Source organism: Syngnathoides biaculeatus, chromosome 2 (genome assembly GCF_019802595.1).
Source record: "Syngnathoides biaculeatus isolate LvHL_M chromosome 2, ASM1980259v1, whole genome shotgun sequence".
NCBI lineage: Eukaryota > Metazoa > Chordata > Actinopteri > Syngnathiformes > Syngnathidae > Syngnathoides > Syngnathoides biaculeatus.
This window is the reverse complement of record NC_084641.1, coordinates 458157-473996: the sequence shown is the minus strand read 5'-3', so window position 1 is coordinate 473996 and position 15840 is coordinate 458157. Positions and strand designations below refer to the sequence as shown.

At 42.0% G+C, this 15840-nt stretch overlaps 1 protein-coding gene across 2 annotated transcripts in view; it reads left to right on the top strand.

Moving 5' to 3' along the window:
• Positions 1-15840, top strand: part of zbtb46 (zinc finger and BTB domain containing 46) — a 79596-nt gene that overhangs the window by 18675 nt on the left and 45081 nt on the right. For both annotated transcript variants that reach the window (XM_061811445.1, XM_061811437.1), the window contains exons 2-3: positions 9425-9645; positions 9723-10623. In XM_061811445.1, coding sequence (XP_061667429.1) covers positions 9460-9645; positions 9723-10623 — 1087 coding nt within the window. In that variant the 5' untranslated portion in view covers positions 9425-9459. The remainder of the gene's footprint in view (positions 1-9424; positions 9646-9722; positions 10624-15840) is intronic.

Below are 15840 nucleotides of genomic sequence, written 5' to 3'. Positions count from 1 at the left end.
TATGCTTGTTATTTTGTCACGTTTCGGTTACCAGCGACTGGACTTGCATACGGAAAGTTGTCTGTAATGTTTGAGTGGTTTTATTTATTCCAAGAGACAAACAAAATGAGCGTTATTGTTTTTTCAAAAGGAGACCTTCCTCAGTTTGCATCTCAGAGAGTTTGGAGGTGTATCCTGTCCAGTTCTGACTCTGTTAAAGAGATTGTAATGTGTAATTTCTAGTGCAAATTATCTTATATAGATGAAAATATATGTTCAACTGTACCATAAAATATATATCCTGTTAGATATTTTTGCCCCAAAAATATAAGTGTTTTTTAATTAAAGTCAGTGAACTTTCACCTAGTTTCCATCATCTGAAAAACGACTCATTTCGGGGGCAAAAATATACCAACTTAGACTGTGGACTACGTTATCATCTTCTGTGTGTTTTGGTGCAATAATAAACGAGTCGTGTATATGCAAAATAGTGACGCACATCATACTGCTGATAGTTTCTCAGACAAGCACAGGCAGATCCATCGTGCTGGACAATGAACAGCCGGGAAGTCGCGTCACTATTTGGTAAATATACAGGGTTTGCATATTTTTAAAACAAAATCGAAAACTTTGTATATACATTCAGGATATTGAAGCCTTTACTATTTATCAATTTATGACAAACTAAACCAAACAAGAACTTCACAAATGCTTACCAATCGTTGTTTCCAACACGAGCCATATGGTGCTCCCTGCGTGTGACTGCTACTTCATGGCTAGCCATTTTGTCTCCATTCAAACGTGTGTGCTGTCGAACTGGTTCAAACTGATCACCTTTAACACCTTTATGAAGCTTGTATTATTCACGGTCTTCGTGGGACCCTTCAGAATAGTGTTCGTCACTTGAAATATCGGCAAATTTATCGTCATTCTCCCAAGTTATCCCAAGGGTCGCCATGTTGTCACCTTTAGTGACGTATCGCGTCCAGTCGTCTAATTCCGCTGTGCTGTCATCATTTTCATGGATCAAGAAATGTGCAATCATTTTTTGACGATAATCGAAAAATAAAATAGTTTCCTTCATAACGGATTTGAGATTTGAATTCTGAATAAAAAAACTGTAAGATTACCGAATAGGTGCATTGGGTGCTGACATACACTTTGAGAAGCCGTAGAGCGTGCAGAAGCTGTAGGTTGGTTCCACCTCTGTTTACACAAGTGGCCAAGCCTTGCAAAGTCTGACGGTCTTGTTTTGTCTTTGTGTCCCCTTTAACTTCTCTGTCCTCCCTCCTTCACCTTTCAGCTTTCAAATCTTCTGCTGGCACTCACTCTCCTCACCCTGCCCTCCTCCTCCCTTTACAACCCCTCTTTGCGAGCCAATCTTCCACACCTCCTCCCCACCTCCCGTACCTTCTCATTTTGCCTCTCTAACTGCATCTAATGAGATGTTTTATTATTTGCAATTTGCAACTTTTGATAGAGAAAAAATTTAGGGTAAGCCCCGGGTCGCCTGTCAGGTTGTCGCCACAGGAGTCCAAGCGAGCGAAGAGGAGATGATAGCCCAGAAAAGACATATTACACTCACAATTGAATGATGCAGGCAATCAGTATCACTAGGTGTTGTTGTGGGGTCAACTGAAGACATCAGCAGCCAAACAGAAAGTCGCATGTCACTTTGGAATGAGTCGTAGTCTGTCGTTAATATGACTGGATTTCAAAAGGATCCCGGGGCCTAGCGAAGACTGTAGCTGAGAAAACGAGAGTGACGTCATAAGGCTGGACGTTGATTCATTTGCAGACATGCCGATTGTGAACCTGCAAAGCTTGATGAGCGACCTCTGCCAAGCATATGTGATGAATTGGTGTGGACATTACCTTTCAGGTGGAGTGTGGGATGGAAGGGAAGGAGGGCGGATGAAGGAAGTCGCATTAAGTCTTTCTAAGCCTCCTCGGATCCTCTTTGGTACCTCTCCACATGACACGACTATCCTTCTTTCCTCCACCCTGGCTGCTCGGAGTGCGGCCAGCCAGCGAGAGGAAGGAGAGGTGGAGGCGGAAAATACAGCATGTTCAAGGCTGATGGGGACGGGGTAGGTGCATAGATGGAGGGCTGGGAACAGGTCATAAAATTACGTCAAATAGTTGGATGTAAACTAGTGCAGGAAAGATGAAACCAGAGGAGATAAAACGAGCGGCGCATGGAAAAAAGATGACAAAGAAGCTAGGAATACTTTTTTGATGTATACTGTGTGTATTTTAATGTAGCTGGTGTACCTGCCTATCATTGGCAGAGTGTGTGTGTGCATGTGTTATTTCGTGCCCTGCCTAGTTGATGGGCGGCCGCACTGGCTTGTCCCGAAAGGCTGCCAGCTCCGTCGGATTGCGGATTAACCTCGGGATAATGGCCCTGATGCCCAGTTGAGTGGAAGCAAAGCTGTTTAAAAATATTGGCTGGCTGACTCATTTTCCTCTCCCTTCCTGTCTTTCACTCTCTGTCTCTCTGGTGTCTCCCTTCACCTCGCCTGCAACTCTTTCTTTTTGGACTCCTCACCTCCAAGCGCAGCTTCCATGCTTCCCTTTCACGGTGACCTTTCACCGCCCTCATGTCGTGACGGAGGAAGCGAGAGCGTAGCAGTTGAGTGCTGGTTCAGAGCTACGTTTTGAATTAAGCAACGCTAGTGAGAAACAGCCATGAATAAATCCCGTTTTAAATGTAGTTCACTAGGTTTGACATTTTGCATTTTGGCGTATTAATGTTTTTATAGCTTGTGCATTTATTCACGATTAAGTCTAAGCCCCATTTGCAATGAGATGCCTCAATGATTCCTCACTGATTGATATTTGTCTGTATTCTCCTGTGAATGTTCATATTCAGCATTCAAGTGAAATCAACATCACAACCCTCTCACGCAAGCTTTAAAAAAAAACATTGCTATACCTGCAATATTCCCATATGGGATCAATAATACTTTACATTGTATATACTTGTATGCAACGTCTATGTATGTTTTCCCTGTTTAATCTACATAAAACTAAGTCTTTATTCCTCTCCTTAAAAGTCTTTCTATTCCAGTTGAATTGACATTTATAAGAAAATTAAAAACCTCAAAAAGATCCATGAAGTAGGGATGCTTGACAATAAACCACCCGTTTAGTGCCACCTCTCGGTTATTATAGCCCACCTTGGTGTTCCCTCTGCGATGCTCCTCACACTTTTACTCTTTGAATTTTTTTTTTTTTTTTGCTCTGCTCTTGCATTATGATTTCAACAATGGCACCAACTCAAAAAAGGAGCTGTAAAATTGGATGAAATGGCTGAGTTTAGTTTATACACCAAAAAGACCGCAATGTGCCGATCAGTGGTTCGTTGTTAGGGAGATTTGTTTGACTTGTATGGCGCATAGACCGAAGAATACACTAGATAGGTATACCACTATTGGTATGAAAAAAAAAAACAACAACAACAAAAAAAAAAACGCTTGAAAAAATAGAAGAGGTACAAATATACCCTAACACCAAACTGATCCAAGGGTGTTTGTTTGTTCTTTGGACCTTTGCACAAGCTGGAAGCGTAAAACTGTCCAAGATGTCTCTGTAAGATGAATAATATGTATTCAGGAGTGACTGATGGATGAATTGATCAAAATATTACATGCACTCATTCAACCCTCATTTCTTGAAGGAATTCCAAAAATATATATTTTTCAATAATATCATTCACCTCAGCCGTATGGAGCCGTGAACACAGACTGACTGCAACCCCTCACAAGGGCTGAAACTCACTTTCCGCTCACTTGTTCACCCCGCTGAAGCCCTTTTATCAAGTAACGTGCAGAACTGTGACATTTGCTGAGCAGAGAAGTGCAATTTGTATGCAGCATGATTAGATGAGGGTGGCAATTTTCTGAGCAGCATAACGGCCACTAAAGGATAATGTGTCCCCACTTCCTGAATATACTTGTATTGTAAAAATGTATTAAATTGCTTGGACAGATGCTTTAACATACATGACATGACCTGCAGAACATTGTTGCTCGTAGCACTCCTGTTTTTCTTTTATTTTTATTCGGGCAGAGCCGACTCTTTCGTCAAACAATACAGTGACATACCAAAAGTGTCGAATGCTAACATAGATTAAAACATAAAGCAATGCGCACTTCATTATAATTACAAATGATAATTCCGAATAATACGATACCAAATGAGATATAAGAATGGAATGACGCAGCATAATTTCATGCAGTGTTGTATTAAGTTGATAAATTGACCTCAACATGGCATGTTAATTGGGAGATAGCCTGTTTTATGTGTATATTTTTGTAGCTATGCAGCATCTTAATTGTCGTCAATCATTTGTACACAAATGTACACCAGTCGGTGTCGACGTTGGCCCATTATACCTTTTTAATATTTATGGTTTGTATATCTGAATAGCTCACTTTTCCCCTACTTTTATCACCAATTAGAAGGCAATTTCCTTTTAACACTTTTACTGCGTACACATTTTTTCCACCTGGTTGTTTGTCGTGATACTCCTCAAATTGTCTGAAGCATCTTCAACTTTACATAATCAGTGTTAAAGTACGCATTTGTATGTACTGTAAATTGTTGATGCCGTTGTTGTGTCATATAAAATCTCACCCCGGGCGCTACATTGTGGAGTGCTGGCTGAGTTTTTGAATGGGACTTTTTGTTAAATGTTTTCAGCCACTCTCTTTAAGCGGAACCCATCCAAGGGAAACCTCACGTAAACAAAAATTGGCTCCGTGTTTGGTCCAGAAGGTCGTTTGTACTGGAAGCCGAGGACAGGCTTGGAGCGACAGATTGAATAGAGAGAAACACAAGGAGGAAGGAGCCCCGTCCTCTCACTCCATCACACGTCGCATCACTTTAGTCGCCTGGTCGGGGCCTAAAGTGACTTTGGTGTGATGTGACCGCCGCAAAGCAGCCATGACGCCACAAAGGTTCGGTTAAGTGTGTGTGTTTTAGCTCTCATGTGTGTTTGTGTGTTGGAGGACAACGGCGTTGTGTTCATGTGTGTGTGAGACTTTAGAGCAAGGGGGCTCTCCATCGTGTGTGTATGTGTGTGTGTGTTGGACAGGCAAGGCTGAATGATGACAGTCACTATCAATTTGAAGTCAAAAGGGTGACAGAGTCTTGGAGCTCTGGTGGCAGTTTCAGTGAAACAAAACTACATGTCAACCTTCTTGTGTCTTCTTAAGAAAATTCATGGAAGGATGAAAATATTTGGGCGGCACGGTGGCACAGCTTTAGAGCGTTGGCCTCACAGGACTGGGGTTCAATTCCCGGCCTCACCCTCTGTGGAATTTGGATGTTCTCCCCGTGCCTGTATGGGTTTTCTTCGGGCACTCCGGTTTCCTCCCACATCCCCAAAACATGCATTCATTTGAGAGACTAAATTGCCCCAGGGTGTGATTGTGAGTGTCGCTGTTTGTCTCCATATGACCTGCGATTGGCTGGCAACAAGTTCAGGTTATATCTCGGCTGGCTGATAATAGCTGGGATTGCCTCCACCACTCCCCTGACCCTCGTGAGGATAAGCACCTCAGAAAATGGATGAATATATTTGTAAAGAGGCCTATCTCCAAGTAAATCTGCATAAGGAAAAAAAAAAAGTGGAACGAGTTGGGATTGCTTGCTCTGGAAAAGTGACTGGAGGGAATCGATGCTGAAACGAAACAAGCCGGTTAGGCATGCAGAAAATTTAGAGGTCAAAATGTACTCTTTAAAAAGTCCCCCCTCGCTGATTAACTTCATGCGCAGTGTTTTGGAACAATATGTGACAAAGCAAACATTTTCCTCCCTACATTCTTCATTTCCACTTTTACAATCTAATGATCGTTTTTTTTTTCTTCAGTTTGTTAATTTTAGCCTGATGTTCTTAAAATTTCACATTTAATAATGGACTACAACATACCAATCTGTGATGCAAGTTGGAAACAGTCATGGGGCTCTTTCTCTTCTATAGTTTGTCTTATCAAATGTCAAAGATTGTTATCGTATTGCCCTTCAAATTTCAGATTTATTTCGCAAATCAAAGAATAGAGCGACCAACTTGCAGGCGCAAACTTGAGACTCGACCATTGTACTGTGCCAGTAAACTCAATGCAACACACCTCCCAATAAGCAGATTGGTGGGAGATAGTGAACAATTCTTCAAAATATAACTAGCATGTAGCATGCAAAAAGACAACAAATTTTATTGTATCTTATTGTGTCACAGTCGTGAAACTATTCATCTCTGTTTGTTTCTGCATGACGAATTTATATTACTCCACGGTGGCCAGGGTGGGGCCACCAGAAGGAGCAGCAAAATGACCGAATTGAAGCATTAAACCAAAAAGCACAAATGCTTTCAATTTTGACAATCTATTTCTTCTTATTATTAGTTATCTTTGGTGTCTAGATTCAGACTGGATGCCTCTTGTCATTTGTAAGCAGTTCTGTGCTGCTGTAGTGTGAGCATGTTGCTCGTCAGTATGATGGCGATCTCGCATTCATTATTCGCATTGATCTTGACGTTAGAAATGGACGGATGAAGAATGGGAAACTCGAGTGATCCACGTTCGACTGGTTGGTCCTGATTGTGACTTTTTTGTCCTCCTTAAGAGTTCTGCGTTGGAGATTGACCCTGTATTTCTCTAGCGACAGAAAAAAAGTTAATTAGCAGCGTGTTTTGGTGAATGAAGAACCTTTGAAGTGTTGTGTGTAGCTGTATAGCGTTTCTTTTTTTTATCTTATACAAACTGCCTGGCTTGACAATATTGAATGCAGGTGACCCTGAGAAAGCAAGAGAAAGGAGGCTGGGTCTTTTAAGCGACTCAATTTTTCTGCAAAGGTGATTGGAGAAGACTCGATATTTCTATCATGCCAACACAGAAAGGAAAGAATATCTCAAGGTGAGAACAGCAATAGATTTTTCTGAGCAATGCGTCAGCCAGAGAAAAAACATACAAAAGGACTATATCAAGTCTCCTTACAAAACACACATCCTAGCATTTCTCACTCTTCGCTGGTTCAAACACTTATCCTTAATAAAAAAAAAAAAAGGTTAAGAATTAGCAGAAAATTGAAACTGGTCCAGCGCTGCTCACAGGAGATGAGCTTGTCCGAGTGGACGTGGGAGACATTGTGGATTTATGTGATCCTACAAGCCATCAGGTTGAGCAGAGCTTTGCTAAACATGACCTGAAGTGTGCCGGCCCCGCAGCAAACGTTGCTGTCACCTTGGCCAAGCGAGCTGTCATCTCTCCGAGCGGCCCATGAGACCTGACAGCTGTGGCGTTCCCAAAACAAATCACCACTGCATTTGGTAACAACCGGCGTCCCCGCGATTTAGTCCTCGTCCAGACGAGAGTGGGAAAGGCAGCTGCTAATGCTCTGGCTAATGCAGTGCGTACGTGTGTGTGTGTGTGTGTGTGTGTGTTGTGTGTGTGTGTGTGTGTATATTTGGGCTTGCTGCGCCTTGTTTCTCCCACCACGTGCACACCTCCCTTTGTGAATGTCCTCGTCCTCCAATCTTTTGTTATCACCTGCATCTCTTTGTGTTCAAGCTTGAAATGTCTTTTGTGTGCAGACAAAAAACACCCCAAAACTGGAAAATACATGCCAAATTCTGAATAAAATCCACAAATTCTGCTCTGTGTGATGTTATTCAAACATTAGCATGTCACTCTTCAAATTGTCTCCAATAAAGCAGTTCTTTGGAGCTGCCGGCGTCCATCACTCAGAGTTAGCTGTGGAAGACCAGAAGCTGTGAGGTTAAAGTTCAAGACAGTTTTGTCTTGCGGTGGAAGTGAGGCCATGCTTATTGATTTAATGCTAAACCTCACACTTATGGTCTACCCTGAATGATTTTTTTTAACACCTTCTCAACTCTTTAGAAAATGTATTGCAAAGTAGCTGTCACGTCTAATGAGCCCACACACACACATTTTCTCTCCGACACACATGTTCAAGTCAACCTGTCAGACAGTTTAAACAAGAGATTTCTGTGTATTTATTGCTGGGCTGTTTTTAGACATCAAAGTACAGCGTTTGCGATGTGGCATCTATTGATGTCATTGTCTTTATGTCACATTCATTATTGAAATATCCTTAGCCCGATGAGCCTTTCGTTTTCTCAGTACACTTTATTCTCCATCTTCTTACATTAGAATCTAAACCCAGGCAAAATTGTTTATAGTTTATTCAATTCCAGAGATGTTGCGACTGTGTCTGATTTGTTCATGCTACTTATTTATTTATTTATTTATTTTTGTCTGGCCTCAGGGCCCCCTGTTGGGGCACTGACCAGGAAACAAACCTGATTCATCTGCATGAAAGGCTACAGCATATGCAGCACCAAGCCACCACTGCCAATACATGTAATGCCCAAGTTAAAAGAGTCAAATTACTTGAATTGTACTGGATGTAATGTACAGGGTTCTCTTATGTATTTCTTTTGAACGGTGCAAAAGTCCTTGACTTGTATGTAATCCACTGAAGCATTTGAATATTAAACCTCAGCGGAAGTGTCGCAGGCCTGCACACTGGCAGCAACACCTACATGCCTCTTAAGCACTATTCATATAAAAATTGGAGAATCAGTTAATCAAGAACGACATTTCAATTATATGACAGCATTTGTGAATGACTGCTTTAGAAGTTGAATTGCAGAACATTGACTTGTGTTTGCATTGATTCATAGTTACCTGATGTAACACAAAGGCACATCTCATATCTTCAAACTGGAGCATCTTGAATAAATTATTTAAATGCAGCGGTGACAGGTGAACAGCATCGCCACGTTACAGATGGAATGGCCAATCAAAAATGCCATGTTGTATCTCATCAGATTTCAAACCTAAAATGACATATCCGGGTGCAAAGTGACGTACACCTGGCTGGTGCCAAGCTGTACCAATAATATATCCATTCTTTTTCTGAGCCGCTTATCCTCACCAGGGTCACGGGAGTGCTGGAGCCTATCTCAGCTGTCATCGGGCAGGAGGCAGGGTACACCCTCAACTGGTTGCCAGCCAATCGCAGGGCATATGGAGACAGACAACAGTCGCACTCATAATCCCACCTAGGGGCAATTTAGAATCTCCAATTAATGCATGTTTTTGGGATGTGGGAGGAAACCAGAGTGTCCGGAGATAACCCACGCAGGCACGGGGAGAACATGCAAACTCCACACAGACGGGGCCAGGATTTGAACCCTAGTCCTCAGAACTGTGAGGCCAAGGCTCTACAGCTCCCCGATAATGTAGAAAAAATCTAAGTGTGAACATTGCCGCAATGCACGATGTATGAATGTAGCTAACAGCCTCTCAAATATCCACAATCTCTCCTTTTAGCTCCTGTTATCTCCGTTAGATTAATCGTGATTTACGCATTGTGGAGTTTCATTCAAATGCAGTTCTTCTGCCTTCTCTCTTAGAATCGTGGAAGAGCGCCGTTTGTTCAGCTACCCAGATGAACAACAGGAAGGAGGACATGGAGATTTCCTCTCACTACCGTCAGCTCCTCCGAGAGCTCAACGAGCAGAGACAACACGGCATCCTCTGTGACGCCTGTGTCATTGTGGACGGAAAGATCTTTAAGGCCCACAAGAACGTCCTCCTGGGTTCCTCCCGCTACTTCAAGACTCTTTACTGCCAGGTGAGGGACTAAACTCTTGTCATCGCTCTGTGATGTCTCGACTAGCTAAATAAATGCTGCTTCTCTTGACGTCTCAGGTTAAAAAAGGTTCAGACCCTCACCATCAGACTACTGTCACCCACTTGGACATCGTGACCGCGACAGGCTTTAAAGCCATCCTCGACTTCATGTACTCTGCTCATCTCGCCCTAACAAGTAAGAACGTCATTGAGGTCATGTCGGCAGCCAGCTACTTGCAGATGACAGACATCGTCCAAGCCTGCCACAGCTTCATCAAGGCCGCCCTGGACATCAGCATCCGCTCCGAGATGGCTGATGAATTGGCCGACTTTGAAATGGGGGCAGTGGTCACCGCCGGCATAGGTGGTGGCGGCGGAGGAGGAGTTGGTCTAACTGGAACGGGGGGAGTCGCCGGAGTGGGCATGGGAGGAGGTGGGATCGTAGGCATGGCCTCAGAAGCCCTCGCATCCATCATGTCCGGTCGCAGCACCTCCCCCTGGCTGGCCCGCCGCACCAGCCCCGCCAACTCCTCCGGGGATTCGGCCATCGCCAGCTGCCACGAGGGAGGTAGCACATATGGCAAGGAGGACCAAGAACCCAAGAGCCACGAGAGCCAGGAGGAAGCTTGTCACGACTCCCAGCCTCCTTGGTCGCACGACTACAGGCCTGTCAGCGTCAAAGAGGAACAAGTGTCTCCTGCCTCTTCCTCAAATCCCCGGGACGCCCCCAGGGGTGCAGCCCAGAGCCAAAGGGATCAGGTGGCAGGAGGCCCAACTGCAGGTACGGATGGATCCTGGCAACCCTTATCAGGATCGGGGCGGAGGAAGAACAGGAAAAACAAGGACACGGTCAGACATATAACCCAACAGGCTGAAAGGAACTGGGACAGAGAGCGGGAAAGGGACAGTAGGCCTGGCTCTCCCCTACCGTCCATGCTAGCTGTGGCTGGCTGGAACTACAATGGACAGGACATCCCAGGTATGACTTTTTCAACTGCATTTATGTCTCACGAAAGCAACAATTTTGCATTTTGTTGTGGGTTAGGATGCCCTCAGGTCAGGAGGCCAGAAGGGTTCTCCACTTAACTCTATTTAACATGTTTTACATGGATTTTGAACTATGTCTATTTGGGGGAAAATCCCACACCTCAAAGAAGCACTTTTTAGGGTATGATGAGTTAAACTAGTGGACTCGACGCCAATGCTTGATCCTTCGAAAGACTGAAAACCCGTTTCATCACAATTAAAAGGTTTAACAGCACTTAAATAAAGCAGATTATCTATTAGTAATTTGCATACTCATTAACAAGAGTATGTTGGCACATAGAAAAAGACATTATTCATTAATTTCAGCGTGAACTTTGCAACTTTTATTGAATTTCTTGGGAAAAAAAACATTAACACTTCAGCTTCAAAAAAAACAACATTGGCGCTTTGCTCCCAGCAAGCAATGGTAAAAGTATGCACGTTTTGTACAGAAAGTTTACTAGCCGAGAATGACCTCTTTTCCTTCTACGCGGTTGAGATTAGCTTGCTTCCACACTAACGTGTTAGAACTAAGATGATTATCTCAAATCTCGGAGGTGTGAGGTGACGCTGGGTTAAATGCAGATACTGTAGATGATACAATCCTCTTCTTGCTCTTGTTTATGTAACACACACACACACACACACACACACACACACACACACACACACACACCACACACACACACACACACACACAGTCACCCACATCAAGAAACAAATTTCATGTTAAAATACACTTTTTCATTCGAGGAATCCTCTCTCAGCTCACAATTGTTAATGAATTACTTTACATGAAAAACAAATTCATCACACACCTGGCTGTGTGTATACGTGCGTGTGGAGGGGGCGGCGGGGGTTTAAGTGCGCTGTGGGCCCAAGGCGTCGATACTTAGATCATTAAAAGTAAGAGAAGCTAATCCTGGGCGCATTAAGGGAGTTGGCTGTGAAATGGGCACACACGTCGCACAGCTAAAGAAAACAGGATAATTGAATTGACCTGGGTCACTGCACGGATTACCAGTGCGTCCTCACTAGCCTAAGCTCCTCCCCCTCTCTGCGGGATTTAGGGAAGGACCACTGGAAAGGGCGAGCTGAAGGAAAAAGGTAGCCATGTTGAGGAAGGTGCTACAGTACATGTATGGGGTAAATCAAGAGAAAAGAAAAGTAGAGGTAGAATTTTGTCTGCTTAGGACCCATCTAACCTCATTGTCATACCTTTAATATTCCATCTTGTCTTGAGGCAAACCTTGTCAGTTAACCATCAATTATTGTTAGTTGGGGTTCGTTATTTTTATGCTTCAAGTCTTGTGAGAACAAATCGGGTTTGTTGTACCACATTGACTGAGGAAGTTTGCTACGTCGAAACTCAGACCACACAGATCACGTTCAAATACCAGTAACGTGCTGTGAGAGTTTAAAATCATGTCACGTTTTTACAAGTGTAAATGTTGGTTTGAAATAACTGTCTTCTTGCGATACATGCTCACAAAAAAAGCTACCACCACATATCTACGTACAAAGTATCATTTGGAATTCAAATATCTTTACTAGTGGGTTAGTATAGCAAAGCAAATTTATTTGTGTAGAGCATTTCATACAGAAGATAATTCAATGCGCTTTACATGATTTAAAGTACAAAGAAATAAAACATTTAAAATGGGGAAAAAGTACAATTAAAACAGCGTACAGTGCAAAAAATATCGAAAATTGAAATACTCTAAAACACATGAGGAAAAAAAAGAATTAACCTGGATTTGAAAACATTCACACTTGTGGCTGACGTTACCTCTGTCGGCAATTTACTCCATTTTTGTGCAGCATAATAGCGAAATGCTGCTTCACCAAGTTTGCTTTGGACTCGACACCAACTACTTGACTTGAGATCTCAGTGCCCTACTGGGTTTGTATTCCATCAGCATTTCTTTCATCCATTCAGGGGCTAAACTATTTAGTGATTTATAGACCAGTAACATAACTTTAAAATCTATTCTAAAGCTGACTGGAAGCCACTATAAGGACATTAGAATTGGATTTATATGCTCTGACTTCTTTGTTCTGCTCAGAACCTGAGCTGCAGCATTCTGAACGAGTTGCAACTATTTGAATGCTCTTTTTGGGAGGTCCATTCAGAAGACCGTTACAATTGTCAACTCTACTTGAGATAAAAGCATGGATGAGCTCCTCCTGGGTCAAAAGTCAGGTCGGAATTTATTAAAACACCAAGGTTTCGGACTTGGCCTTTGGTTTTTAAAGATAGTGAGTCCAGGTATTTCTCAACAGTAATCCTCTTTTCTTTATAGCCCTAAACAATCATCTCGGTTTTGATGAAGTTTAGTTGAAGAAAATGTTGGCTCATCCAGTTAATTATCTGCTTTAGACAGAGTCAAGGGCATTTTTGTATGATAGCTGGGATATTACTGTCATTGTCCAGGAGGGTGGTTTCTGTGTGCTTACGGAGGTCTTAGCGGGATTTCTTTCCTGAACAGGTTTCGTGAGGTCATTATTGACTCTGGAGCCCAGAGAACCTTTGCTGGGGGTGGTGGTGTGATGTTATAGCAATTGGAGCATTCTTCTGTTCTGTCATGTGAAACCAGAAAATTCCTTCATACAGAAAAAAAAAAAAAACCCCACAACAAAAAAACATCCTAACCAGAACAAAAGTTATTAGTTTATATCAAGTGCGGGTCAAAAATACACAAGATCTCTTCAGGCTTAGGTCCACTTAAGTCTTAAGTCTCTGTAAGTAAAGGATTTTGTCACCTGCAGTTGGAGATCCGAATCAGATGAAAGGGCATATGGATGTCCAGGGAATTAGAAAGTCTTGTTCAGCTCTATTTAAAGCTACTACATACAAAACTGAATCACCAGGAATGTACAGTGGACCCTAGCAAGACAGTCTATACTGTGAATATATTATGTGAGAAATTGTCATGCACATGCAAAATGAAGTTATACAAGTACAGATGAAGTCATTGAACGTTTACTCATTATGGCTGTGAACTGATTATTTAGGATATTGAGGCAGGGGTGTGGGGATCCTGCTTCCACATTAAACAGCTGCTTGGCGCATGATATTTTCATGCCCCGATCAGTGTTAACGCATTATGTCGCTCATCATCGCACAGCACGGTAGCAATTGAGCTACACTTCTTAGCATGCTTTTTACAACAGTATTGCAAAGCAAGGAAAAGGAGTGAATAGAAAAATACACATCTGATAGTCATGCTAGTTGCTAAGCTATCACTGCAAGCAGTTGCAAAACAGCGAGAGCAGAGACTTGGTGACACGATACACTTGTCACACGGGTCTGCCTAGAACCAACTTTAAACAACAAAATAGCAGGACAATTAATACGAGCATATGTGTAGTGATAGAAATGTAAAATAATATGTGTCCACACAGGACACTTTAAAAGGCATTTATTATTCATCAATTTTTGTAATACAAGATCTTTATTATTCCTACAATGCAGAAATTTGCATCATTTAAGCAGCAATTGTTGTCGGTGCAGGAAATATAAATATGTCATGTGCTGTAAATAGCATGGAAGAGAAGCTGTACTAGAAGTAAATTGCACTAAATAGAGACCTAAACTAGTGTCCATACATAAAATATCCAAATCAATTCCAATATATCGGCAATGTTATTTCATTGTTTGACAAAAACGTATGTTGCATTAAAACTACTCTGGCAGATACAGTTTCTGTAAAAAGTCAAGTAATGGAGTAAGTTTAGCTTGTCACTGTCCAAGTAAGCAGAAGACTGTAAACTGCATCTATCACCATCATTGTTGCAGTTGTATGGAATGCTAACATTGTGACAAAACGGGAATATTTGAGTGGATTATTCGCTCCCACACGGATAATGTATGGTGGTGTTAAAGCTGTGTCGGGTGTGTCATTTGAAAATGTGGCGTGTCCATCTTGGCGTAAACAGTTGCACGAATGAGGATTTTGATTTCTTAAGATCTTCTTTCCTTGCAAACTTCTGTTGTGTTAGCTTGACAATATTTGTTGGGCCACGATGGGCTCAACTTCACGTCTGTGGCTCGTGATCTGCGTTTGTCTGATGTTCACCTTGTGTGCTGACACAAATATGTGAGCTGCGTGTACGTGAGAAAGGACAAGAACTCAGAACTTTTTTTAGACTGGCTCTACTAATCTGCATCTATTTTGTTTCTGCCCACTGTTTTATTGGAGCTGACAATTTCAAAAGATGAGTTTTAAATAGCCTCCAGCTCTGCCAGCTGATGTCTTATACCTTTAAATAATTACCTGAAATTATTTTTAGGTTGGTACACAGTTTCTATCTGACCTGGAATCAAAAGCATCCACAGATCAAAGACTGTCAAGTTATTTTAAAAAATAATAATATGGATGCCACTGATGCTAAATATCATCTTTTTCATTTCATGCTTAAAAAAATGTCACTCAGGGAGTTCATTGACAGAAAATTGACACCAATTTAGTGACTTTTTGTCCCCCCCCGCCCTTTTTTTTTTTACTTATAAAATGTGTGGATTTTTACTTTTTCTGGGTATGTTTTTGGGTCAAACCGTAAACAGTAGTTTATGGACTATCTTTATACATAACTGAACAAAATATTTATTTTGACCATCGGTCCATCAACCAATTTTCTTGCCCTTAAACCAGGTGATGTTACTTTTTCAGAATGATTTTTTTTAATTGATCAACTATTGATTCTATCATGTACTGTATATTCATTAAAATGTTAAAAAATATATATGTTAATACAAATATTCGAGCTTAGGTGGAGGGGTGTGCTCTTTAAGTGCTCAGGTGAAAACCTGCTGCACACTGACTAATATGGCCAAAATTGACCAAACGGGAGAATTGTGACAAAAATAGTCTCCCTGACGTACAATCGGCGATTGACTATCAAACACATCATCAACTAGCTGCAATGGAAAAACTATAACCCCCGGTTATTACATTTCAGGCACCACATACACTGAGGCCCGACATACACGGTACTCCATTCATTTTTTATTGACCACAAACAAAATGGCGTGATTATAAAGCAAGGGTCGGGAACCTATGGCTCGCGAGCCAAACCTGATGGTTGCATATGGCTCGCAGAGCCCTCATAACGACATATTGTACATGTAATTCTGTCACGCAGGCAACGAAAATGAGACAGAGACAGT